Source organism: Hemibagrus wyckioides, linkage group LG22 (genome assembly GCF_019097595.1).
Source record: "Hemibagrus wyckioides isolate EC202008001 linkage group LG22, SWU_Hwy_1.0, whole genome shotgun sequence".
In the NCBI taxonomy this organism is placed as follows: domain Eukaryota; kingdom Metazoa; phylum Chordata; class Actinopteri; order Siluriformes; family Bagridae; genus Hemibagrus; species Hemibagrus wyckioides.
In genome coordinates, this window is record NC_080731.1 from 15,721,634 (window position 1) to 15,747,743 (window position 26,110).

At 41.4% G+C, this 26,110-nt stretch overlaps 1 protein-coding gene across 3 annotated transcripts; it reads right to left on the reverse strand.

The window, feature by feature from the left end:
- Positions 1-635: 635 nt before the first annotated feature.
- Positions 636-24,691, reverse strand: mlxip (MLX interacting protein). Of its 3 annotated transcripts, none has more exons than XM_058374748.1 (17): positions 24,146-24,691; positions 20,029-20,135; positions 19,855-19,940; positions 17,649-17,738; positions 17,371-17,406; positions 13,607-13,853; positions 13,434-13,523; positions 12,329-12,429; positions 11,209-11,698; positions 10,291-10,385; positions 10,089-10,200; positions 9,843-9,958; positions 8,095-8,202; positions 6,443-6,570; positions 3,311-3,434; positions 2,282-2,411; positions 636-1,677 (listed from the first exon to the last, which is right to left on the reverse strand). In XM_058374748.1, exons 1-17 carry the CDS (start codon positions 24,451-24,453, stop codon positions 1,556-1,558), a joined length of 2,490 nt encoding a protein of 829 aa, XP_058230731.1. In that variant the 5' UTR covers positions 24,454-24,691; the 3' UTR covers positions 636-1,555. The 3 variants fall into 3 exon arrangements, with proteins under 3 accessions (XP_058230731.1, XP_058230730.1, XP_058230732.1); XM_058374747.1 differs by having other exon boundaries at positions 17,371-17,412; XM_058374749.1 differs by lacking the exon at positions 8,095-8,202 and having other exon boundaries at positions 17,371-17,412.
- Positions 24,692-26,110: the final 1,419 nt, after the last annotated feature.

Genomic DNA, 26,110 nt, shown 5'->3' on the forward strand with positions numbered 1-26,110 from the left:
TAATCAAGAAAACAGACATGATTTAAAATACACTCGACAGAGCCAGAAAAATATCTTGCCTTTTTTTTTTAATCTAATGCTATAAATCTAATAAGCTAATCAAGAACTTTAAATATTTTAGAGATTGAAAATATTATTTATTTATAAAATTATTTATTTAAGATTGCTGTCCTTCTTTGGTATATTTAAAGACAATGTCTTGATCTTGTTCAGCCAGCAGTTTTCTTCTTTGCCTTTTATTTGCCTAATAAAACACCAACAATATGAAGCAATACATCATCAATCCAGTCTGAATTTACTGGGGCATCTCCTGGACCTAATAAATCACTACCAGGTCATTTTGTTGATTATTTTTGACTTTATTCCTTTTATAAGAACCTGCAAACCACATACCAGAGAAATTCCAGATTCACACACATCTCAAGCAAACATTTTTTTTTCCCCAGAATGAAACCGGTTTGCTGATTCACATATAGTTAACAGTTCAGAAAGTTATGGAAACACCTGAGGAGCAAATGCAACTCAATGCTGCTACACATGACATTAGGACTGTACCACTGTAGGACATTCATTTCCAGAAAATTCCATCACACTCGAGTCAGCAGTAAACAGCATTGGAGCTTTGTTGTGGTTTCTTTTCTTTTCTTTTTTTTTATGCAGAATGCAATAATCTTGAAATTGTGACTACAAACAAACAAATAAAAAATAAAAATAGTACATATGATAATATTCTTTGAGCAAGTTTATTCGTAGCCCTGCTGTATATAAGGCTTCTCTTTAGTGAACAGGCAAATCTCACTTGATGCTCTAAAATACAGGAGAGGACACAGGGGAGCTTAATGGCAGGATGAATTTCACAGCTGGGAAGACAGAAAAGGCTTCGTGTCCAAAACATTTATTAATAGTGCTTAAAAAGAGTCTTTGTAAGGCTTTAAACTCCTGTAAAGGTGTAGTGCAAGAAACACTTTTACTCATCGGCAAGATCAGCGATCAGAAGATCCTCGGACTGGAAGACTGACACTGATTTGAGCTCGAATCCCTCAAACTGCTTATATTAAAATCACTTTGGATAAAAGTGGATAAAAAATCGTTTAACAGAACATCGTTGTAAGGATTACAAACCGAAGCCGTTATCCATATCAACTGGCAGACTCTGTTAAGGCAATTCCCTTTTGAACCTTTTCTTAAGAAGCACTTGACTTCGGTTTCCCTTTAAAACAAAAGTGGGTTATGTCTATAGCAGCCCTTTTAACACTGTTAAAAAAACAAAAACAAAAAAAACTCTGGTTCTCTTGTATTGCTGTAAAAGCACTGAGGATGGCAAGGAAGAACACTCCTCTAGCGTGGTTGATTCCGTCTGCTTAAGTGATTATATATATATATATATATATAATCACTTAAGCAGACGGAATCAACCACGCTAGAGGAGTGTTCTTCCTTGCCATCCTCAGTGCAGACGGCACCCAAAGGTCTCCCCATGTTCTGTCTTAACAAAACTGCTAGGACTTGGTGAGAGATTTCCCAGGTAAGGACCTGAGAGCAGGTAAGAGACACACTAGGACTTCGTGGAGTTGTGCCTGGAGTTGACGACGGCCTGCTTAGCTTCTTCTGGAAGGAGTGTTGGGTCAGTCAGAATGGACGTGGTGGTGCTTAGCTGTCTCAGTGTCCTTAAAACCACTGTGTAAGGAAAAGGAAAGGAAGAAAGAGAGGAGAGAAATAAGCTTTGTAGATGTGTGGAGCTCAGAGCTGAACAGTCACTCAGTTATTCCTACTGTAGGTACAGTACACTTGCTTCTGATCATTTATTATTTGGTTGTTTGATAACAGCGTACCGCTCCACTTAGAATTCTCTTTTGATGGAGCGTAAATTGTTGCTCATTATTTTGATTATCAAAGATTATCAAAAAATCTTCAAAACTGAGCAGTGTTTTTTTTTTTTTTGGAGTACAGCTGTCCGGTCTTTTTTTTTCACCATTACTATTTTTAGTGTTTAACTACGGTGGCTGAGAAGTGCAGAGCAAAAAAACAAATACAAAAAATCAGAAAACAAAATAAAAAAATAAAAAACAAAAAGACAATTTAGACAAACCAGAAAAGGTAGGTATAGTTTGAGAATGAATTTCTTACTGCTTATTTGAGGACTAGCAGGCTTCATCAGCTACATAAGTGCTGTATTAGTTATAAATTACAAGTAAGTATTTTGCTTAATTACTTCATAATCTTCGCTGGAAGATACCCAGACATGCCACCACACTGAGCTATAATCACCAATAGAACTTACTGGGTCTGAGGACGGGCAGCGTACAGTCTCGGTCCAGCCACTGCATGGTGGTCTCACACAACTTGCTCTTGTTGGTGGTGGACACGTTCCCGTTGAAGGACTCAAACAGAGGCTTGATGATGATGCTAAACTGGAGGAGTGCTGTTAAAGAAAATACTTCAAAATATACTGGAGTTAGTTCTGTGACTTGAGTTATCAAGAGTCTATTGTAATTTATTCAGAAGTGTTAGCTGATTTGTTTAGATACAATGTTCCTGTGAAAGCATTCGGGAGATCAGACTCTCTGATCTGGGGTTGAGTTGGTGTTCCCCCAGTGGGGTTGAGTCAGAGAGTCAAGGCTCTGTGCAGGACACTCCAGTTCTTCTACTTCAACCTTCACACACCATGCCTGAGTTCTTTTTACTTTGTGCACAGATGCACTGTCATGCTGGAACACTGCTAAAGCCTAGTTTCAGTGTGTTCATTTTAATGCTACAGCGTATAAAGACATTCAGTACAACTGAGTTTCTTCTAACTTTGTGGCAACAATCTGAGGAAGAACCACATGGTCAGGTGTTCACAAACATTTAGCCACATGACATACTCTATTTTATCATGATTCTCAGTGAGTCTAGCTTGTGTATGACAGAGGAAAATCTCCACTGGTCAGTGGGATATTTTGGATACTGAGCATATGAACCTGACACAACAAGGAGAAGTGAGGGCAGAATGGAGAGTGAATTAGTGAGGTAAAAGGAAAGGTGGCTGTATCACAGTGGTATTTAATCCATTATCATGCCATACACTGCTTCGTGATTGATTGATGCGTGTGAACACAAAAAAAACAAAGGCTCTTCACATCTCTTGCGGTTCATATGGGTGAAACATCTTTATTTTAATTGCATCTCTTTTACTACCTTTTTCATTCTTCTAAGACAATTTCTAACACTTAAAACCCAACAGCTCCTGAACCTGCAGAAGCACATCTACTCCATTTCATACATTTTTATTCAGTTTGGCTGTCAGGGTGTGGGGGATAAAAAAGGATACGATCCAAAACTTCCAGTTCTGGAGAGTTCTGTTCTTTACATACTCATCAAACTTCTCCTTCATGTGGTCAAATCGGTTTCGTGTAATGGGGACTCCGGTGGCTGGAAGCTGTTCCTGGCACAAACTGGAAGAGACAGAAAAGTGAGACGTGAAAATAAAGACCTGAACGTTCCAGTCCGACACTGATCATCTCTCGATACACTGAGTACTAGGGATGCCACAATACTCAATATAATATTGAACCGTTCGGTACGACCTCCACGGTTCAATACGCGTATGTGAACCACAGTTTTTCGGTTTTTCCTTAAAATAATAATAACCAGGCGTTTTATTACTCTCTGAACCGCCTGTTTGTGTTTGCCTGTACTGTACGTCCACGCACTGAGACAGACACGCCTCCCCGTGAGTAAATATTCAATCAGTGAGCGCTAAAGTTAGGGGCGGTGACCATGCTAGCGGTGCTGGTGTCAGATTTCACTCTAATCCTGGAGAGCGGTGAAGTGAGACAGAAATACGAGGAAGCAGTGCCGTCTTTCAGATCTGTGGTGTGGGGACATTTTGGATTTGTTGTTGACTATGATGGCGATGGAACAAAAATGCTAAACAAAAAAAAATGACTGCGTTTAAGCAGTGTTACACACGAGTTACATACTGACATGGAAATGCTTCCAACATGACCACACATCTGCAGCTCCATCACCCAGAGATATCACTGTGTGGAAGCAGGATGGCAGAGCAGGTAACACAGGCATCCAAAAAGCAACAGTCCCTAACTGATTCCTTCCAGCATTCAGACCCAACTGGTTCCGAGAGACAAAAAAATAATTATAATATAATAATTGCTAAAGATTTGCAGCCGTTTTCTGTGATCGGTGATGTGGGCTTTCGGCAACTTATAACAGTGCTCGAACCGCGTTACACACTCACGTGTAAACACACGTCCTTTTTCCCTGACCCCTATCAGCTAAATCAGCTAAAGCACAAAGCCTTGCTCTAATAACAGATAGTTGGACCTCGCGGGTAACAGAGTTATCTCACCCTTACTGTTCATTACATAGCGGATTGGGGAAAAAAGAGCGCTGTACTCCAAACCTGTCCCCTGTAATAAAGTCATACAAGTGCTAATATTTATCTCTCACTATTTTCTTTACACTGTGTACAATGTGTACAAGTTGATTTTTGCATTTAAGTAAAATAAAGAGAATTGCAACTAAAACCAGTTTTTTTCTTCTTAACATACTTACTGTTCCTATCACCTAAGCAAAGAATAATGGGGGAAAAAAACTTTAATTTGCCAAGCCATCCGAACGGAACCGAAAACCGTGGGTAAAAACCGCGGTACATATTGAACCGTGGGTTAACGGTATTGTTGCATCCCTACTGAGTACTGTTTAACTTTATAATACACTGCTAGAGTTAGTGCTTCATTTACAAGAGTGATGACTCGGTCACATTCAGAGGACGGATTCACTTTTGAGGTCTTGTTCCTTTATCTCGTGGAGTTTTCTCAGGTGAAATCCAGAAATCCAAATGTTGATTTCAACATCTGGAATTCTGTAAAGTTGCTCAGATTATTTGTATTAAATTACTCAAATTGAATGATTAATGAGTTTACTGTAATCGATAGCAAAACTACTATTATTTTTGTCTAATTTTACCTCACTGAAGACAAACAACCAACACTACATGCAAATCATATCACAAACATTTTAAAGCATGATACTTCTTTTTCCTGCATGAAGCTGATTAAATGACCAAACTCTGACAAGATAATTCCACATGCCATAAAGTGTCTGCCAGTGTGTGTGTGTGTGTGGGTGTGTGTGGGTGTGTGTGTGTGTTATTGTGTAATAAAAAGTGTCACTGAAAGGCCACAAGGTTTTTTTTCCACCATCTACACCATACACTCTTGTGTGTTCAAGATGGTAATCATGATACAGATATTACCTTCTACACACTGGAAACTGTTTTGGGCACTGAATATTAATATGTTCACTACCTAAATGGTTTCCAGGTAACAGAGGGTAATGTAATAAGGTTAAGTTGAAGTGATGAATAAATACTGAGGAGTCTGCAGATGTGCACTTTCAGCTCGGTTACTAGTGTAAAGACATCACACCCATATTCACATAAAAAATTTAAAACAGATTAACAGATAAATCTCTCTCTCTGCACTAGGAACTACAGAACCACAGATAGCTTGATGCTCAGGAAAGATCCACTGTTATGCATGAAAAATAGGTCAAGAAAAATGATACTTTGTTATAGTAAAGGCTCCGGGTGTAAAAGGACTACAGTGCAGAAAAGCAATAAAAGTTTTTATTCCTATGGTATGTCATTAATGGAAATCCTAGAAATATCATTAATTGTGTGAAATGTTTTCTAACATTATATTCTACTTTTGCCATCATTGCATGCTTAAGAACTTCAGCACTGATGATTTTGATCCCCGGGCCGGTGCTGCTGTGATATCAGCGTGTTTCCAATTAGTTATGTAACACATATTTATCAAAATCTTTATTAAAATATAACATGGAGGTCTTTATCCAGTCCTATAATCAGTGTACTCTCAAGCAAAACTAGGCACCACAACAACAACAACAAACATGCGTACCAGAAAACAACCTTAGATGAGATAAGGCAGGTTTCAGGAGTCTGAAGCCTAATGGGATGCAATTATTCAAAGTGCCTAGAAGGCTGTAAATCATCATGGAGGCCTGAGTGTTACAAGTTGAACATGGGAAGAATTGTGGTGTGGAAAAACAAAAAAAAAGTATAAGAAAGAAAAGTTTAAGAAGCTGGTACACAACTGTGTTGGTGAGAGCATCTGCAGGAATCTGATCTTTGTTGGTTCTCAGCAAAGTCTAAATTTTTGGCATCCTAAATTCCTTGTATTTAGATTTTTGATATTTTTGATACACACACACCAGAGAGTGTGCGATAATATACTGATCACTGATGAACTTATGATCACATGATACTTTACACCATGTTTATTCAGAGTGGCCTGGTTGAAAACCTGTTATTCTCGTTTACAAGAAAAAAAACAGTTCTGGTATTTCTTTTTCTTTCGTTTTTTTTTTTTTTTTACTGTGACACGTTATGATCCTGAACACTAAAACAGTCACATACCTGATGGATGCATTGAGCTCCTCGATTTCCTCCCGCAGTCTCCTGGTCTCCTCCTGCATTTGGTGCCTCTCCTGCTGCAGCTTTCCGATGTACTCCACTGTCTTCTGAAGGGTTGTAGCATTACTGATCTGGTACAGAGACGAGGACACGGTGTTACAACCCTGCTACTGATTTAATATTCATTAATAACATCCACACTTTGCATGAGGGGAAAAAAATCTTTCACTACATCTGGTCTATATGAAAAACAACACAGTGATACACTTTCCTGAGATATTGTGGATAATGTAAGATCTTTTTATAAAATTAGTATTCATTATACACTGACTGGGAAGGGATGGGTGTAAAATTTTGTTGCTCTCAATTATGATCCCTGGTATCTTTTTAAAGTCCAACTAAATTTAAAAACCTGAAAGCTGATACTATGAAACCTGATACTAGTTTGTATCGTAGAAATGTCTCGGAGACTGATTGATTTATATCACAGAGCGAATCCCTACCATACTGCATGCTCACATCATGTAGAAGAAGAATTAATAAAGAATAGTAGACGCGTCACACTGCTGTCTGCACCCTGGTGGGGGTTTGAGGTATAACCCCACAGGCAGGAACACCCGAGTCCAAACGGAAGCCCAGGTCAGTTCCTCTGTTACACTGAGGTGATGATAAAAGCCTTCACACTGTGTGAAACGTGAGGAGAGCCAAAATAAAACAACTGCTTCAGTATATAGCACAGGCACGTAGAGTCTCGGTGAGCTGAGACTGAATAATAAACTGCCTTTCACTAGATCTATTGTTAAAAGAGCTACACAGGTTTAATTAAACTGTTCTCTTTTTAGCACCGGCAGGAGAGCTGCGGTGTATTCGATTCTTTAACACAGTGGAATCAGCTGAGATGTTTAACACAGTGGATCAGCTGAGATGTTTAACACAGTGGATCAGCTGAGATGTTTAACACAGTGGAGTCAGCTGAGATGTTTAACACAGTGGAATCAGCTGAGATGTTTAACACAGTGGAATCAGCTGAGATGTTTAACACAGTGGATCAGCTGAGATGTTTAACACAGTGGAATCAGCTGAGATGTTTAACACAGTGGAATCAGCTGAGATGTTTAACACAGTGGAATCAGCTGAGATGTTTAACACAGTGGAATCAGCTGAGATGTTTAACACAGTGGATCAGCTGAGATGTTTAACACAGTGGAGTCAGCTGAGATGTTTAACACAGTGGAATCAGCTGAGATGTTTAACACAGTGGAATCAGCTGAGATGTTTAACACAGTGGATCAGCTGAGATGTTTAACACAGTGGAATCAGCTGAGATGTTTAACACAGTGGAGTCAGCTGAGATGTTTAACACAGTGGAATCAGCTGAGATGTTTAACACAGTGGAATCAGCTGAGATGTTTAACACAGTGGATCAGCTGAGATGTTTAACAGAGCGGGTATGTGAGTATCTGTTCTTCTGGTTAGACTCTGCTGTTAACAGAAGCAGTCTTGTTTGAATGAAATGTAGAAAAGCCTATTTAGACAAATTAGCAGGTTACATCAAGTGTCAGTTTATGATTGACCTTGATGATTATCTTGCCTATTAGATCCAAATCCAACATGCGCTTGCATGCAATATAGGAATAAATAAGCGAGGATTTTACATTTGACTGTGATTTGAGAGAGGGAACCAGGCTGCACAGCGTCTTGAAGCCGACGTTGATGTTGGATCGGCGTTTCTGCTCGGCCGATTTGTGTTTCACGCGACGATTCTGATTTAAAAGAGACAGACGTACAAAATGCTTTAAAAACAGACGTGCAAAATGCTCAAGCTTGTGATCAGCAAGGAAAAAATGTATAAACATTATCTCTAAAAAAACAGAGTTAGAAGATGTGTGAGAGTGTGATACTGATTAGACTAAGGATGACCTCGCTCCATTTCCATGTGAACTCTAGTATGCTGGGATTGCAGAAAGCGATTCGAACCCTGAATCAACCAAACCCGAAATTAACTTTAAGTCACATGCAGCATTTATTTATTTTTATTTTTTTTTGGTAAATGAGCCAAATTACAGACCTTTAGTGCTGAAACACTGCATATACACCGATCAGGCATAACATTATGACCACCTGCCTAATATTGTTTTGGTCCCCCTTTTTGCTGCCAAAACAGCCCTGACCTATCGAACCATGGACTCCACTAAGGGTGCTGTGGTATCCGACAGTTTATTTTTTAGCAGCAGATCCTTTAAGTCCTGTAAGTTGTGAGGTGGGGCCTCCATGGATCAGACTTGTTTGTCCAGCACATCCCACAGATGCTCAATTGAATTGAGATCTGGGGAATTTGGAGGCCAAGTCAACACCTCAATCTCATTGTTGTGCTCATCAAACCATTCCTGAACCATTATTGCTTTGTGGTACGGCACATTATCCTGCTGAAAGAGGCCACAGCCATCAGGGAATACCGTTTCCATGAAAGGGACATGGTCTGCAACAATGCTTAGGTAGGTGGTACGTGTTAAAGTAACATCCAGATGGATGGCAGGACCCAAGGTTTCCCATCAGAACATTGCCCAAAGCATGACACTGTCTCCACTGGCTTGCCTTCTTCCCACAGTGCATCCTGGTGCCATGTGTTCCCCTGGTAAGCGATGCACACGCACCCGGTCAAAACGTGATTCATCAGACCAGGCCACCTTCTTCCACTGCTCCAGTTCTGATGCTCACATGCCCATTGTTGCCACTTTCGGGCACCCTGACTGCTCTGCAGCTATGCAGCCCCATACACAAAAAACTGTGATGCACTGTGTATTCTGGCCCCTTTCTATCAAAACCAGCATTAACTTCTTCAGCAATTTGAGCAACAGTAGCTCGTCTGTTGGATCGGATCACACGGACCAGCCTTCACTCCCCACGTGCATCAGTTAGCCTTAGCCACCCATGATCCTGTCACCAGTTCACCACTGTTCCTTCCTTGGACCACCCCACAAGAGCTGCAGTTTTGGAGATGCTCTGATCCAGTGGTCTAGCCATCACAATCTGGCCCTTCATCAAACTAAATCCTTACACTTGTCCATTTTTCCTGCTTCTAACACATCAACTTTGAGGACAAAATGTTCACTTGCTGCCTAATATATCCCACCCACTAACAGGTGCCATGATGAGGAGATCATCAGTCTTATTCACCTCTCACTGCTCATAATGTTATGCCTGATTGGTGTAATTATCTAATTTTCACTCATGTTTTCCGTCAATGCATCAATTTCACTTAGATTTGGACTTTAATGCTATTTCATATTCTCCAGTGTTAATCATCTCACAGCACAGGCCAGGTGCTAAACATCACATTACAGCAAATCAACTAGCATTGGAAGAAATTTACATTTAAATATGGACTCGGACAAAAATGTACCGGATTCGGCTCGCTCTTGGCCAGGACTGAAGTGCAGCTGCTGAGAGGAGACTGTGGGCTCGGGACCTGCTCTGCCCCTAAAGGTGAGCCTTGACCAGAAGTTCGTCCATCTAATGCTGAAAGACAGCGTGAACACAGCATGCATCAGAATAAATATAAAACGGAAAAAAAAAATCAAATAAGTCTTTTCAAAAAAGAACTCTTTGGCCCTCTGAAAATGAAGAATATTGGAAAACTGGCTCTCACTTGTGCAAGCTGCAGGAACTGAGCTTTTATTACTGGATAAAGTTGTTTCCTCTTTGGGCACAATGTGCTGAGCAGAGTTCTGACTTGGTGGGAGAATGTGGAAGCCAGATCCCTGTGAAAAGAACGCTTCCCTTTAACGCTTGTGAAATCTTAGTCTACGAAGCATTTTATGTTAAAGGTATGAATGAAAGAGATGGTTTACGTGTTGGATGCTGGCGGAGGTGATGACCATACCGGCAGTAGAGGGCACATCGGTTTTAAGAGGAGACTGAGTAACAAGAACAGCACCAGCAGGACCTGGAAAAAAGGATTTGTTATTTGGTTATCTACACGATTCTATTTGACACACAACATTTCTCTCCCTGAACACACTCAATAAACACAACCTAACAGCTGCAATAGCTTGTGTTTATATTTCACAATTTTAGTGCTGCTATGGGTAACAAAAATAAATCTTTAATAATAACAATCTTTATTAAAATGTTTTACAGTTTGTATCCATCAGTTCACTGGATTTTACTATTACAGGGGGAATATAATAGTATTATTACTTATGACAATCGAGTGTATATTTATATTCTTTGTATATTCTACAACAACTGATCCTCATGCAGAAGGTTTAATAACCGAGGGGTCAGAGGGGCTGCACAGCACCCTAATAACTGATAGTGTACGAGATAAAAATATCAGAAAATTAAAGTTACTATTCTGATCTATCGTCTTATGATTTTAAAGCTAAATGTTGTCTGAGTATGGCAAAAGCCAAAGAAGTTTTCGTGATGTTCCAATACTTTTGGAGGGGTTGTGTATTTACATTAATATTGTGTTTATTTCTTGCTCTTTTTTTCTTTTCTTTTTTGTTGTTGCATAAAGCTGTAAACTGACCATATATGGAAAAGATACATGTAAAGATGGTTCAATAGGAAGCCCATGTATCTGTAGTCTTTTTACTGATCTGTAGCCAGTTTTACATTCGACCATTTTTACCCTCCATACTACCAGGTGCATTAAGAGAGATGCAGTGCACAGCTAGAACTGAGAAACTCTCAGACAGCAAAATACTGACTTAAGTAGCATATTTACTTTAGGTTTTGAACGTGGAGTGGAGAAAGGCACTGACCTGTCAGTATGAGGTGAGGTGATGGAACTGGAGTGGCTGGGACTATGGGCACGTGGCGACTCTTTTTAGCAGAGCCAGCAGGCTGGATGGGTCGTGGCAGGGCAAAGCTCTGAGGCTGCGGGGACAAAGAGATACACGAGATCGCCTGATCCTGGCGAGAAGTTCTGGGTGAAATGGTGAAGTGTGACCTGGGTGTCACTGAGGAAGGGCCACTGTGTTTGACCATGGATGGAGACGAGCTCCTGGGGACAGCCCCCACGGCCTGGCACTGCAGCGAGTGAGAGGGCGGAGGAGGCAGAGGGGCTGGGGGTGGCATGATGGGGGCCGTAGTGGGCTGGGGCGCTATTTGTTCTGTGAAAAGAGGCATGTAGTCCTGTTGGTAGGCTGGGCCTACAGAGCTTAGGTTGTTCCGACTGCGTAATGAAGGAGGACTTGGGGCCTGAGAGATGGACAGTTCTGTGGGCAGGTTAACTGGAGACAACAACGAAGTCTGAAAGAGAAATATACCGTCCAAAAAGTGAGCAAAAATACAGCATACTTTTTAGCTGGTCTAAAAGCAGGACTTATGTTAAGAGTAACAAATATCTGGCATCTATAATGTAATCTCTGAGGATTTATGCACTATTAGAAATAAAGTATGTAGTATAAATGTGTCACATTCATCCTGATACACAAACACAATGAAGTCTAGCTCTTTACACAAACAAAATTCCTCTGTGAACGTGTCAGTATACACGTATGTAATTATACAAGCAGAAGCTGTATTTACTCAAGCTATTCTAAGGTAATCCATCTAACACAGTAAATAAAGTCCCAGTAGTTATTCATCTCTGTACTTCTTTAGTCATATATCTACACAGCTATTACAGATACTTAATATAACATGAGAACCAAGAGCGTTATTAATATGAGGTTATTTAGGTGTTTTTGTTGTTTCATGTTGCAGAATAAGACACAAGATGTTTAAACCCAAAGATGTAAAGTTCCACATACAATTTTAATAATCTGCACAAACCTTCAACCAGTTTAATCACATTTTACTGAACTGAATATCATTATATCATAACATATCTGGTGTTGTGTTTTAATCAGGTCCAGGAAATGAATATAGGGTCTGTACCTGTGTTTGGGTGCTGCTACTGCTGCTGGATAAGGGAGTGGTGGTTGGGGCAGTGGGTGAGGTGGTGGGGTAGGAGGGCTGACGCAGGGTGTGAAACAGATCTGGTTAAGAGGAAAAATCAAGGAAGGCTTCAGTGAGATAATGAGGAGCTGATGCACCTATAATCATGAACTGGCCAGACTCGTTTGATTTAATTAGATGTCTGAGAAGGTAAGTAACGTGAAGCTATTTTAAATCTGTGATTTAGTAAGGAAGCAGGAAATAATTATTATATTTAGCACAAACAACTGGAATGAGTGCTGGACTCAGAAACAATCCTCTTTTTGTTTAAAATCAGAGCAGGCAGTCGCTCCTGTAATTATTGCACAGCATATTTCTACCAGTGAAGACACAAAATGCATTACTTTCTATGATAGCTGCACTTATGCTCGGTGTGTGTTTGATTGTAATTTCTGAAACATTTCATGCTCCTGCGTGTATCACGGAGTATGCTTGATTTTGTGTTCATTTCTACCGTCACAAATTTTTTTTTTTTTTTTTAAATCACAAAATCTTGTGAGGGGCTGGAATTTCCAAACCAAATAACTGTAACACAAACGTAATTCACCAAGGAACCAGTTACATTAAACCAAGAAGTTTTTTTGTACATCTCAGTATAAGAACCAAGGGGAAAAATAACCCCATAAGGATTGGTGTGTGTCACTCGACAATGAGGTGGTCAATGAACTGCCTTTAATTTAGACTTCAAAACAAAGTCAAGAAGAAATTTTCTGTTCTGGTTTGTGCCAACGCAGGAGCTGTACATTGTGTATCATCGTCCCATTCTTCCACGTTGGCATTTAATAATAAAAAACAAACAGAGCCTTGTTTTTAAATAATGAATGACAGATCATAAAGCAACCACCTGGTTATCAGCCATGATCAGAAAAATCCCAACACACCCAAAACCTCACACTCAACAGCTAACCACGGTCACACCACAATTCCAAGAACCAGCTCACGCTAAACAGCTACAGTTCATGGAAATCAAAGCTAGCTCTATTCTGGTTGATCCACCATCAACAAATAAAGTGAGTATTGAAAGATTAATGTGATATGATTTAACCTTGAAGAGGCTCGAAAGTGTCCATGAAGTCCAGGTTGGGCTGCAGCGGGATGAGTCCAGGCTGGATCATGTCTGCATTACCTGCATGTGCTGGGAGAAACAACAAATGGTCACTAAATATAAAACTTTATTTGTATTATTATAGCCCATATCCATCATGTGGAGAAACTTACCGATCTCTCTGGGATTAGGCCAAGCAATGGGCTGGTGAGAGGAAAGTGTAGAGAAGAGCGTGTCTGAGAACTCGGACATGAGCACGTCCATGTCGAAGATGGGGTCCATCTCCATGGGCATGGGAGAGTCCTGGCTCCTGCGGGAGCTGCGGCGAGTGTAGCCTACTGCCTCGTCGTCCTGATAATAGGGCATACGAAGGATGTCGGGATGTACTTCGCCAAAAAGCGAGAACTGCTCCTCTGCCCCCTTTGATAGGGTAAAAAAAAATGCAACAGTGCAGGCCAGGTGAGTGGACAAGCGAGGTTAGTGCAGGCAAAATGCATACGGCTGACACCAAGGGCTTTTTAGTAAATGTACATCTTTTCATTTAGAAGTAAACAGATTTTAGAATTTTGAAATATTTCAAACAGAAAGTAAATGTAAATATCATGAAACCGGAAAGGGAAATGTTCCAGGTTTCTATTTAAATGTAAGTAAATGTGTGATATTGGGCTTTTTAATTTTTTTGTGTGCAAAATATCAGATTTTCCTGATGTCTTCTATTGAAGTATGTGATCAGACAACTGTGATGGATTTGATCTGGAATAGATTAGACTAGTTGATGTCAGTGATCTAATTCTTCTGCGTTCAGCCAGTATGCATTACCACTCTGTTAGACACTAGATACTAAAACACCAGTAGAAATTAGTACAAACTGCATAGAAACTTTTTAATCATCTGTGACCCTTTCAGATCCATCATGCCTTTGTCCTTTACACCTGAGAAATCTACAACTGCCAATGAAATAAATTAGGCAAATTATTTGTGACCACAGATGACGCACTTAACAGCAGAACAGTGATTAGCATTTTCAGGTCTGATTATTCAAATCTGTTTGCCGTGCAATGCCAACAACACTACTTCATACCAGCAATGCCAGCATTGCACGTGTGAGCATATTGTTGGTCTTTTTAGCTGTATTATGGATGCTATCAGTCCCACAGCAGTGTCATGTACATTACAGCAGGCAGGACGATACAATACGCTCTACAAGGTTAAAGATTACTCTACACACTGCTCAGAAAAAAAATATTAAGGGAACACTTAAAGCACATATTCGATCTCCAAGTATAAAATATTCAAATGGAAAATCTTTATTTATATACATTCTGTAATTCATTGAGAACTAATGACGTAACAGTGGTCAAAGGAAATCAACCCACTGATTCAAAATCATACACAAGAAAAGTAAAAATTGAATGAATTTGCAGGAATTTCATCACAGGAACTCATAAAGTGTCAGTAGTGTGTATGACCACTATGTGCCTGTATGCACTCCTGACAATATCTGAGAATGCTCCTAATGGGATGGTGGATGGGGTCCTGGGGGATTTCAGCTCATCGGTGAGCTTCTGGAAAGTCTATGGCGCTACATTGTGGTTACGTCTCAATGGGATTCTGTTGTGAGGAAGGTGAGTACTAGTCAATGGCATCAATGCCTTCGCTAACCAGAAACTGCTCACATTCTCTGGCCACACAGGGCCGGGTACTGTCATGCACCAGGAGTTACCCAGGACTCACTGCACCAGCCTAACAGCAGTAAGGGTACCATTGGTGAGCATGTGGAGGTCTGTGTGACCCTCCAAGGATGTTCTTTCTCAGACCCAGTGCCAAATTGGTCATGCTGGATGAAGTTGCAGGCAGTATAACTTTCCCCTCTTTCACATCTGTTCTGGTGTTCCCTGGCAAATGCCAATTGAGTTGCACGGTGCTGGACTGTGAACACAGGTCCCACTTGAGGATGCTGGGCCCCTATGCTGTCTGTTTCTGACAAACATGCACACCAGTACCCAGCTGGAGGTTATTTTGTAGGGATCTGGTGAGGCTACTTCTGTTTCTCCTCACACAAAGGAGCAGATACCAGTCCTGCTACAAGGTTTTTGCCCTTCTTTAGTCCTGTTCAACTCTCCTTGTGTAACAGCTTGTCTCCTGGTATGCCATTGAAACTGCGTTGGAGGACACACTAAACCTCCTTGCAACAGCATGTACACTATATTGCCAAAAGTATTCGCTCACCTGCCTTGACTCGCATATGAACTTAAGTGACATCCCATTCCTAATCCATAGGGTTCAATATGACGTCGGTCCACCCTTTGCAGCTATAACAGCTTCAACTCTTCTGGGAAGGCTGTCCACAAGGTTTAGGAGTGTGTTTATGGGAATTTTTGACCATTTTTCCAGAAGCGCATTTGTGAGGTCACACACTGATGTTGGATGAGAAGGCCTGGCTCTCAGTCTCCGCTCTAATTCATCCCAAAGGTGTTCTATCGGGTTGAGGTCAGGACTCTGTGCAGGCCAGTCAAGTTCATCCACACCAGACTCTGTCATCCATGTCTTTATGGACCTTGCTTTGTGCACTGGTGCACAGTCATGTTGGAAGAGGAAGGGGCCAGCTCCAAACTCTTCCCACAAAGTTGGGAGCATGGAATTGTCCAAAATGTCTTGGTATGCTGAAGCATTCAGAGTTCCTTTCACTGGAACTAAGGGGCCAAGCCCAGCTCCTGAAAAACAACCCCACACCATAATCCCCCCTCCACCAAACTTTACACTTGGCACAATGCAGTCAGATAAGTACCGTTCTCCTGGCAACCGCCAAACCCAGACTCGTCCATCAGATTGCCAGATGGAGAAGCGCGATTCGTCACTCCAGAGAACGCGTCTCCACTGCTCTAGAGTCCAGTGGCGGCATGCTTTACACCACTGCATCCGACACTTTGCATTGCACTTGGTGATGTATGGCTTGGATGCAGCTGCTCGGCCATGGAAACCCATTCCATGAAGCTCTCTGCACACTGTTCTTGAGCTAATCTGAAGGCCACATGAAGTTTGGAGGTCTGTAGCGATTGACTCTGCAGAACGTTGGCGACCTCTTCGCACTATGCGCCTCAGCATCCGCTGACCCCGCTCCGTCAGTTTATGTGGCCTACCACTTCGTGGCTGAGTTGCTGTCGTTCCCAAACACTTCCACGTTCTTATAATACAGCTGACAGTTGACTGTGGAATATTTAGGAGCGAGGAAATTTCACGACTGGATTTGTTGCACAGGTGGCATCCTATCACAGTTCCACGCTGGAATTCACTGAGCTCCTGAGAGCGACCCATTCTTTCACAAATGTTTGTAAAAAAAAGTCTGCATGCCTAGGTGCTTGATTTTATACACCTGTGGCCATGGAAGTGATTGGAACACCTGATTCTGATTATTTGGATGGGTGAGCGAATACTTTTGGCAATATAGTGTATGTATGTGCCATTCTGGAGGAGCTGAACTACCTGTGCAGTGTGACTGGGTTGCAGCTACTGCCTACAAAACACAAAACTAAAGACTGGACTAAGAACCAAAGATCAGTCAGGAAGGATAAGGAGAGATCAACCACCTGCAAATCCAAGCCCTTTTTGGAGGCTTGCTTGCTGTTGCCTCTCCAGGGCACCTGTGCTCACCATACAGGTGAAACTGAATCACTCATGCTTTCTAACTGGCTTCTAACAGACTGATATCCCTGAATTGCAACTGACTTGCTGTTATACTGTGATGATTAAGCGTTCCTTTCATTTTTTTTGAGCAGTGTATATATACAGTGCATAATAACCTAGTGAAAACCAGCACACATCACATACACCATTAGAGCTTATTAGCATCCAGCACATCAAGAGCAGCACACAGTGCCAGGCATGTCAGAAATGCTAAGTCTCTGAATTCTCAACTGCATGAAACCAATAGCGTTACCTTGAGAAGGCTGGAAAGATCATCGTCTTTGTGCTTCTGTAACTGGGAAATAATACAATTAATACGGTTAAAAGAAGTTCATTATCTCTGACAAAGTAGTCATGCAATCAGCGAGCAATATTTTATACTACAATGCTAATTATAATATTGTGCTGTATATATTTTTTTATAATGCATAAACACAGAAGGTCCAAAGTCTCTAGGGCTCACTTGGGTTTGGACACCAAATCCAGAATTTCACATACACCACAAATTCAGGTTCCCGGCTACAGACCTACCCTTTTCTTGAAGTATGTCCTCCACTTATGGTATTCTCGGAGAACGATTTCGATTCGTCTCTTCCAGTATTTCCCTTCTGTAGCTATTGCCTAAGAAGAAACATGATTTTAAGAACACTGATGCCTTCTAGTGATCGAAAGCAATTATATCTGCAAAGTGAATATCTATTGATTTATTTTTAAAACCTGTACGGGTCAGCGAGAAGTAAAACCAGAGTAGGCGGACATTCTATCCTCGCACGGCACGGACACGAGAAGAAAACGTGCGATGTAGAGATGTGTGTATGGAAGGAAACGATTCCCATTCATCCCTGTCCCTCACAATGTAACTACATGAAGATTTGTCTGTTCTGCACTAGATATTTTTATTTTGCATAATTCTAACAGTACATCGGCGCATGTAAAGCAGTGTATTACAGTCCAGCATAGAATCGTCTAGATTTGTCCTCACAGTGTAACTAAAGTGTAACTAGCACTGAGTGAGAGAGTGAATGTGTGTCTGCGTGGATGAACCAGTGGTCCATTCAGGAACTTTTTCAGACCTCGGACTCACCACAGGTCTGACCATTAGTTTAATGAATGAATGAACATTATTGCGTCTTTTAGTGTCTTAGAAATCATTTCTCAGACTTTAATAAGAGTTTCACCAGGTAGATGAGGATCTACCGCTAGATTCTGCACCTGGGATTATCAGCCATGTCTCTTATTACACGTAGAAATAAATCCACCATCCATTCTGTGGCAAGTGTAAATCTTTTAAATCTTTCTCAAAAGTTCAAATACATTTCATTTGCTGCTGTAGAGAGAATCAGATCCCAGTAAATCTAGATCCCAGGGCCAGGACGAAGGAGAGAGGAACCCGTCCTCTTCTGGGATTAATCCTTACAGTATACAGGTGCAGAAGGTACAAGAGACAAAAGTGTGTTGAAACATTTGAGCAGATTGTGATGTCTTTAACATTACAGCAGCAGTTCTCATAAGTTACTAAACTGTACTATTGTTGGTTTTTCACTATTCATAGCAGCAAAAGATGAAATGCGAGTGCAGAATGCTCCAGAGCAGGAAGAACAGAGTGGGAGAAGAGCATCAAGGATGAGCCAAGCTGGTCTATGGGGTGAGATGTCCTCTGATTAAGATCGCTTGGATGCAGTCTGCTTTTCAAAGCAACATAGTAGTACTGCATCAGTGCTGGCAAACCTGGCTGACCTGTTTGACTCAGACTGAGGATCTGGCCTTACTTTAGATGTGCTTTAGTGCTACACTGACAACATCAGGTTCCTGGTTTAGCTGACAGACTAATTTGTCTGCACCACTGGAGATTTTTCAGAGCATGGTGTCCTCTAATATTGCCCTTTACACAATGCCCAATGAACATGCAATCTGCAAACATACTGCTGGCTTTCACTTCTGATACGATACATTACTGTAATAATAACACACTGTCGTGGTCAAGCGTCGGCTGGGGATGGAGAGGAGGCAGGACGTAACGGTGCAGAAGTAATTAACCTTTCTGTCCAGATAAAAGGGAGATGGCAAGCTGGGACAATTTACAGGGCAAGGGTGATTGGTAGGGCACAACACGACACTTTTCCCATTTCAGGAGAGATCACTTCGCACTGCCTTAATCAAGCCCCTGCAAATAAAATGCAGTGAGGTGGATGTGAGGATTCTCAGGTAGTAAATCTATCAGAAATAAGGCTACAGTTTTACAGCTTGACACCAGTCTATCATTTGCTTCCTGTGTTACAGAGAGTCTGTAAAACATCAAATCTTCATCACGGAGCCAAAAGAAGACGTTCTGACAGAAGTATTTGCTTTCCTAACTTAGGAATGACTGCAATGCTGCTGCCTGTCTTTCCTGATCTACTTTCACTAACTACAAACTCAAACTAATGCATTTAAAATGTTATGCAGCACTGACATCTCTTACTGATCTCTTGAAGCAGTACTGCCGTATCCTCCCAGGTACTTCACTTATCTGTATGGAAGTGATTCTTACAATCACCAAGCCTGTAATGGCTAATTTGTTTTTAATGCCAAAACAGGTTAACGTGCCATATTTGTGCACGTAAATGAATAAGGTATAAGGAACTACATAAAAGGCGCTCAGTGTTCCCGTTATGCATAACATCTTGGTCTGAGGATGACCAGAGCATTACACCGGTCTCCTAACCAGCTCTCTACTCCTTCATCTCTAGCGTCTCACCTCCGCAGGTCGATGGACTCCAGAATCCATGGTCCCGTCCAAAGGTGTAACGAAATGGCAGACTGGGTTCTCTCTTTTCTCCACATCTGCACAAGATGAATTCATGAGAAGGAGTGAGAAGAGCGATAATGAGCAAAAAAAACAAGCTGAAAATGTGTGGTCACTGCTCCTTACACTGAATGTACCAAGCCCTCCAGATGGCATTGTTGAGGCGAATCTTGTCCCTCCAGAGAAGTTTCAGGCCCTTGAAGTTTTTCCATTTTGGGGACACCAATCTCCCACTGAAGAGGAAAACAACAACAAGCAACACACCGTTAAAAAAACATTATGCTTACCTGGACAAGTCTACATTGCTACTTTGGAAGCATGATATCTTGCAATAGTATCTGTTTTTTGTTTTCTGATGAAATCTGTCCTATTTTAGTAAACATCTAAAATTAATATCGTGATAATTTCACAATTCTTATGGTCCACTTTCTCACATTTAGACAGTTCATCCATGTCTAAAGCACTAATTTATCTGCATACGTCTACTTATGCATGCTGGATATAAAAATTCAGTTCAAGACTTGTTCTTGTGCATGTTATTGTTTTTCCCCCCTCTTAACTCTTCTTCCAGTCTTAGCCGATTCCCTCGCCGTGTATCTCCTGTCACATGATAAACTGCGAGTGTGTGTGCATATGCTTCCTCTACAGCACCAAGAGCCAACTTTCCATTCCTTTATAATGACTCTTACACAATGTCATAACACACACACTGCTGATCGGATTTTAAAACGAACACAAACTTACACAGATATATAAATATAGTTTCATACAGATGTTGATAAATCCTGTCTCAAAAACTCAACACATATCGAACAATCCATCCCTGCACTCACAGAAATAAATACAGCTCAGATTTCCCTGATTCTTGATTGAATCCTGTTTTTTTTTTTTTTTTAGATTCAGACCCAAGATCACGGGTCACACTTAAAATTCTGTGACACCAATATTTTTTTAAATCTGATATTTAATAAATACACTATACTGCCAAAAGTTTTGGGACACCCCTCCAAATCATTGAATTCAGGTGTTGGGCTCGGCCTCTTAGTTCCAGTGAAAAGAACTTTTAATGTTTCAGCACACCAAGGCATTTTGGACAATGTCATGCTCTTAGTGGGAACAGTTTGGGGATGACCCCTTCCTGTTCCAACATGACTGTACACCAGTGCACAAAGCAAGGTCTATAAACACATGGATGAGCGAGTTTGGTGTGGAGGAACTTGACTGGCCTGCACAGAATCCTCAACCTGATAGAACACCTTTGGGATGAATTAGAGCGGAGACTGTGAGCCAGGCCGAAACTGGGACGTCTGCGTTTCATGAATGTAATATAGAGTTGTTCCGCCCTTTACAGCTATAACAGCTTCAAATCTTCTGGGAAGGTTTTCCACAAGGTTTAGGAGTGGGTTATGGGAATTTTTGATCATTCCTCTAGAAGCGCATTTGTTGCTCATCCATGTCTTTATGGACCTTGCTTTGTGCACTGGGGTTCAGTCATGTTGGAACAGGAAGGGGTCATCCCCAAACTGTTCCCACAAAGTTGGGAGCATGAAATTGTCCTAAATGTCTTGGTATGCTGAAGCATTAAGAGTTCCTTTCACTGGAACTAAGGGGCAGAGCCCAACCCCTGAAAAACAACACGCGAACTCAATGATTTGGAGGAATGTCCCAATACAGTGCATCAGAGATCATTTTTAAGCTATGGAGAGCCTTTATAAATTATAAACTATACCCCTTTTAATAGTACCATGTGTGAGTTTTGTTTGTAATCTTGTTATCATCTGAGTAGCGGACATTTTAACAGCGTTTGGAATGATGGATGGATTTCGGGCAGCATTATGACCATCGAAAGCATCCTGAGCAGCTGCATCACTGCCTGGTTTGGGAACTGCACCGTCTCGGATCGCAAGACCCTTCAGCGGATAGTGAGGACAGCGAGGACAGCTGAAAAGATCATTGGAGTCTCTCTCCCCTCTATCACGGACATTTACAAATGCAAATTAGCAAAGCTAACAGCATTGTGGCTGAACCCACACACCCCTCACACACACTCTTCACCCTCCTGCCATCTGGAAAGAGGTACCGGAGCATTCGGGCCCTCACAACCAGACTGTGCAACAGTTTCTTTCCTCAAGCCATCAGGCTCCTCAATACCCAGGACTGAACTGTTCTACACTCTCACACACACACACACACACACACACACACACACACACACTCTCACTCAGGACTGAACTGTATACAACTCTCTGTCTCTCTCACACACAGATACAAACACACTCTCTCTTGACTGTGTGGACGCACACACACGCACACAATTTATATTGTTCATTACTTATTGCACTACCTCTACCTGTCATCTGCTGCTATAGTCATATTTATGTTTATTTCTATTTGCACTACCTCAACCGCTGCTGTGTATTTTTGCACAATACTTTTTTACATCATTTCATTTTATCTTATTTTATTTCACTTACATTCCATCACACATGTTCTTTTCTTTCTTTTTCGGCACTAAGTGTCCTGTGTCTTTTTGTGTTGTCTTTCTTGTATTTATTGTCTTTTGCACTGTCTTGTCTATGCTCTGTTTGCACCTAGCTGCACACTGTGCACTTTATGTGGCTAAGACTAAACTTCTGTCCTAGCTCTGTGGTGGTGTTTTTTTGTGCTGAACTCTTTGTTGTTGTATGTTTATGTAGCACCAGGTCCTGGAGAAATGTTGTTTCATTTCACTATGTACAGCTATATGTGGTTGAAATGACAATAAAGCTTCTTGAATCTTGAATCACTGGGAGATCAGGAGGTAAGTTATTCATCATGTTACATATGTGGAGGGAAAAAACCCTTCAGCTGTTGAACTTGTGTCCACTTTAGCCTCAGATTCCTGTTCAAGCTCCTTTTCAGCTCAGCACAGATGTACAGAGCGATTGTGTAGTGTTGCTATTTATGTTTATCAAATCAAGCCGGTCTGAATTGTCAACTCTTATCTGCAGTTCAAATCTAAATCACAATCAGTCTAACTCTGACTCTCAAGAAAAGCCTGTGATTATATATTATATATCTTTCTTATGTGCAGCATAATGAAAGTTAACTACACAAAAACCTTGATAATGATCAGGCACAGAAAAAAAGAAACGCATGTTCTATGTAGGTGCTGTCTTTTATACCAATTGTTTATAACACTGAGTTAACGACAAACTGACAAATCAGCTCCGGGGATAAAAGTAAATAAAACTCAACTAGCAGGTCGAGAGAGAGAGAGAGAGAGAGAGAGAGAGAGAGAGAGAAGCAGAGACAGAGACAGAGAAAGACAGACAGGGAGAGAGAGAGAGAGAGAGAGAGAGAGAGAGAGAGAGAGAGAGAGAGAGACAGACAGAGAAAGAGAGAGAGACAGACAGACAGACAGAGAGAGAGAGAGACAGACAGACAGACAGACAGACAGAGAAGCAGGCAGAGACAGACAGACAGAGAGCAAGACACATATAGAGAGACAGACAGACAGAGAGCAAGACAGAGAGGGAGACAGACAGACAGAGAGGGAGACAGACAGACAGAGAAAGAGAGAGAGACAGACAGACAGAGAAAGAGAGAGAGACAGACAGACAGAGAGAGAAACAGGCAGAGACAGACAGACAGAGAGAGAGCAAGACACATATAGAGAGAGAGCACGGATACACAGACCGCAGTGTTTATATCATATGCTCACACATGCTAAGGAAATTAGCTAGTCGTGTGTCTGCGGACAGGTCACGAAAAAGTGCAGTAAATGACCAGTTATGTGGTCACTTCTGTGGTGAAATGTGTGGAGGAAACACTGCAATCTGAGCTTTATTTCTTCATCTCTGCTCCATGGAGCATTAGCACGCTAGCGCGGGGCGCGTGCGTCACTCTCAAAGTTGAAGGGAAAGGTTAGCGTTAGTTAGCAGAGACAGCTAACTCTAAGCAGAACTTAAACACCTGAGGTTAAAAAGATTAACTTTTTAATTGTGTTCTAGGGGAGAAAAAGAAAAAAAACTCCGCAAAACAAAAAATAAACACGACGCGAGCTTTAATGCGTGTTATTAAACACGGCGCAATGTCAGGGGTGAGGCTAGCTAGTTTAGCTAATCATCTGTGTGTGCGTGAAATTTAATACGGATCCTCTGTCTGGACACCAGAGACTCTCACACACCCATTATAACTAAAACTTACAGGGAAAGAAGGTGTCTAGAGTTGTTTTTAATGCAGTGTGTTGTTGTGAACTCGCCTGTAAGCGAGGGTCATGCACTCGAAGAGTTTGGTGAGGGACGCGTCGATGGACAGATGAGATGCGCTCGCCTTGCCGAAGTGATAAGTCTGACAAGTTTGTTTATTAACAGTGTCGAAGTCGTAGCCTTTCTTCGGCGGATGCTCGATGTGAGGGGTGGAAACCATGAAATGACCGCTGTGGATGATCTGTGGCTCCCGTCCGTCTGATTTCTTCAGCCCGAGGTGTGTCTCCTCGGTGTCGGAGTCGTCGTCGTGCTGCTCCGGGTTCATGCTCGGAGCGGCTCGTCTCTGTGCCCGAGTAGCCATTACACCTCCTCCTCCTCCACTCCTCTCTTTGTTCAACAACTCTTCACCCGATGTGTCCGACTGATCCGCGATAGATCATTCTACTGCCTCCCCGATCCCTGTGCAGCCCTTAGGACGTGAAGAAGATGTTTACTGCCCATTTTGGTGGAGCAGAGCCTTACTTTAGAAATCCACCCGTTTTCTTCCCTTCACTAAACCGACACTCTCGCACGCGCACACGCCAGTAAGGGTTTTTAGAGATGAGAGCCTCGAGACAGTTGGGTCGCCAGCTGGTTGCCAGATTGGAGTTAATCCCTCAAACAAAATGGTTAAAAACAACAATCCTTATTACATTTCTGCTATTTTGGTAGACGCCCTTATCCAGAACGACTTACATTTTATCTCATTTTTATACAACTGAGCAATTGAAGGTTAAGGGCCATGCTCAGGGCTCCAGCTGGGGCAGCTTGTTAGACCTGATATTCAAACTCACAACCTTCCCATCATCCCTTATTACTTCTATATCTATACTACAACTACAGTGCCAATAGTTTATTTACACTAGATTTTTAGCTTTGTGTTTATTCAGCAACAGAATTAGTGAGGTCACGTGCTGACGTGGCGTGTTCATCCCAAACATGTTCATTGGGGTTGAGTCAGAGTCAGGGCTCTGTGCAGGACACTCGAGTTCTTCCACTTCAACCATCACACACTTTGTGGAGCTTTGTGCACAGCTGCATTGTCACGCTGGAACAGTGTTTGAGTCTCATAGTTCCAGTGAAGAGAAATTGTAATGCTACAGAATACAAAGACATTCTGTAAAATTGTGTAGTTTTAAATGTTGTGGCAACAGTCCATCCATCCATCCATCCATCCATCCATGATTCTCATGAGCAAATGGTTGGATGTTTGTAGGATTTATTGGAGACTATCACTGTAATCAGCACATGAACTGAATTCAGCGTTGATCCAACCAGGGTCGAGGGTCATAGCAAGAACAAAATATTAAGATTAAGAAGTTCTGTAATCTCACTTAATGGTGAGTGTGTCTTGATTTGTTAACCTGATCTGTCTGTAATGCCTACAGTCCCTCCACACAAGTGCAGTCTGATTAAGAGATGTGATGTGAAAATGGACAAAGGAAGAAAAAAAAAAGAATTCCTCAGTCATATTATGACTGTATGAAATCAGAATAAATCAGAACTTAGTTAGAGATTAGATTTGAGAGCTTTATTGTCATTCTAAGCAGATAATTGTATATAAAAATAATATAATGATGTTCTTTCTGGTCTGTGTTAGAGAAAGTGACCACAGTAAACATTTAGTGCAAAAACAATGGACAAAGGACAGGAGATGCTGTGCAGGAACCTGAGGACAATACAATAACACAAGACATACAAAATACTTAACTGGTATTAGTTTCACTGAACTAAATTTGAATTGTAACACATTCATAATATAGTCACTAATATTTACCAACTAAAAAAAAAAAAGAGTGAACTGTGTTATTTTAGAGGGATTTCATTCAACCTGGCAACACTGTTGAGTCTCTCCTGATTGGTTAGAGTTGGACCACACCAAACAGATCAACAGAATTCAGCTAGGGAAAAGTCAGGGCTCAGAAACTGGTGTAGGAGTGAACACCAGAGCATCATGTGCATAAAATTACAAACAGATA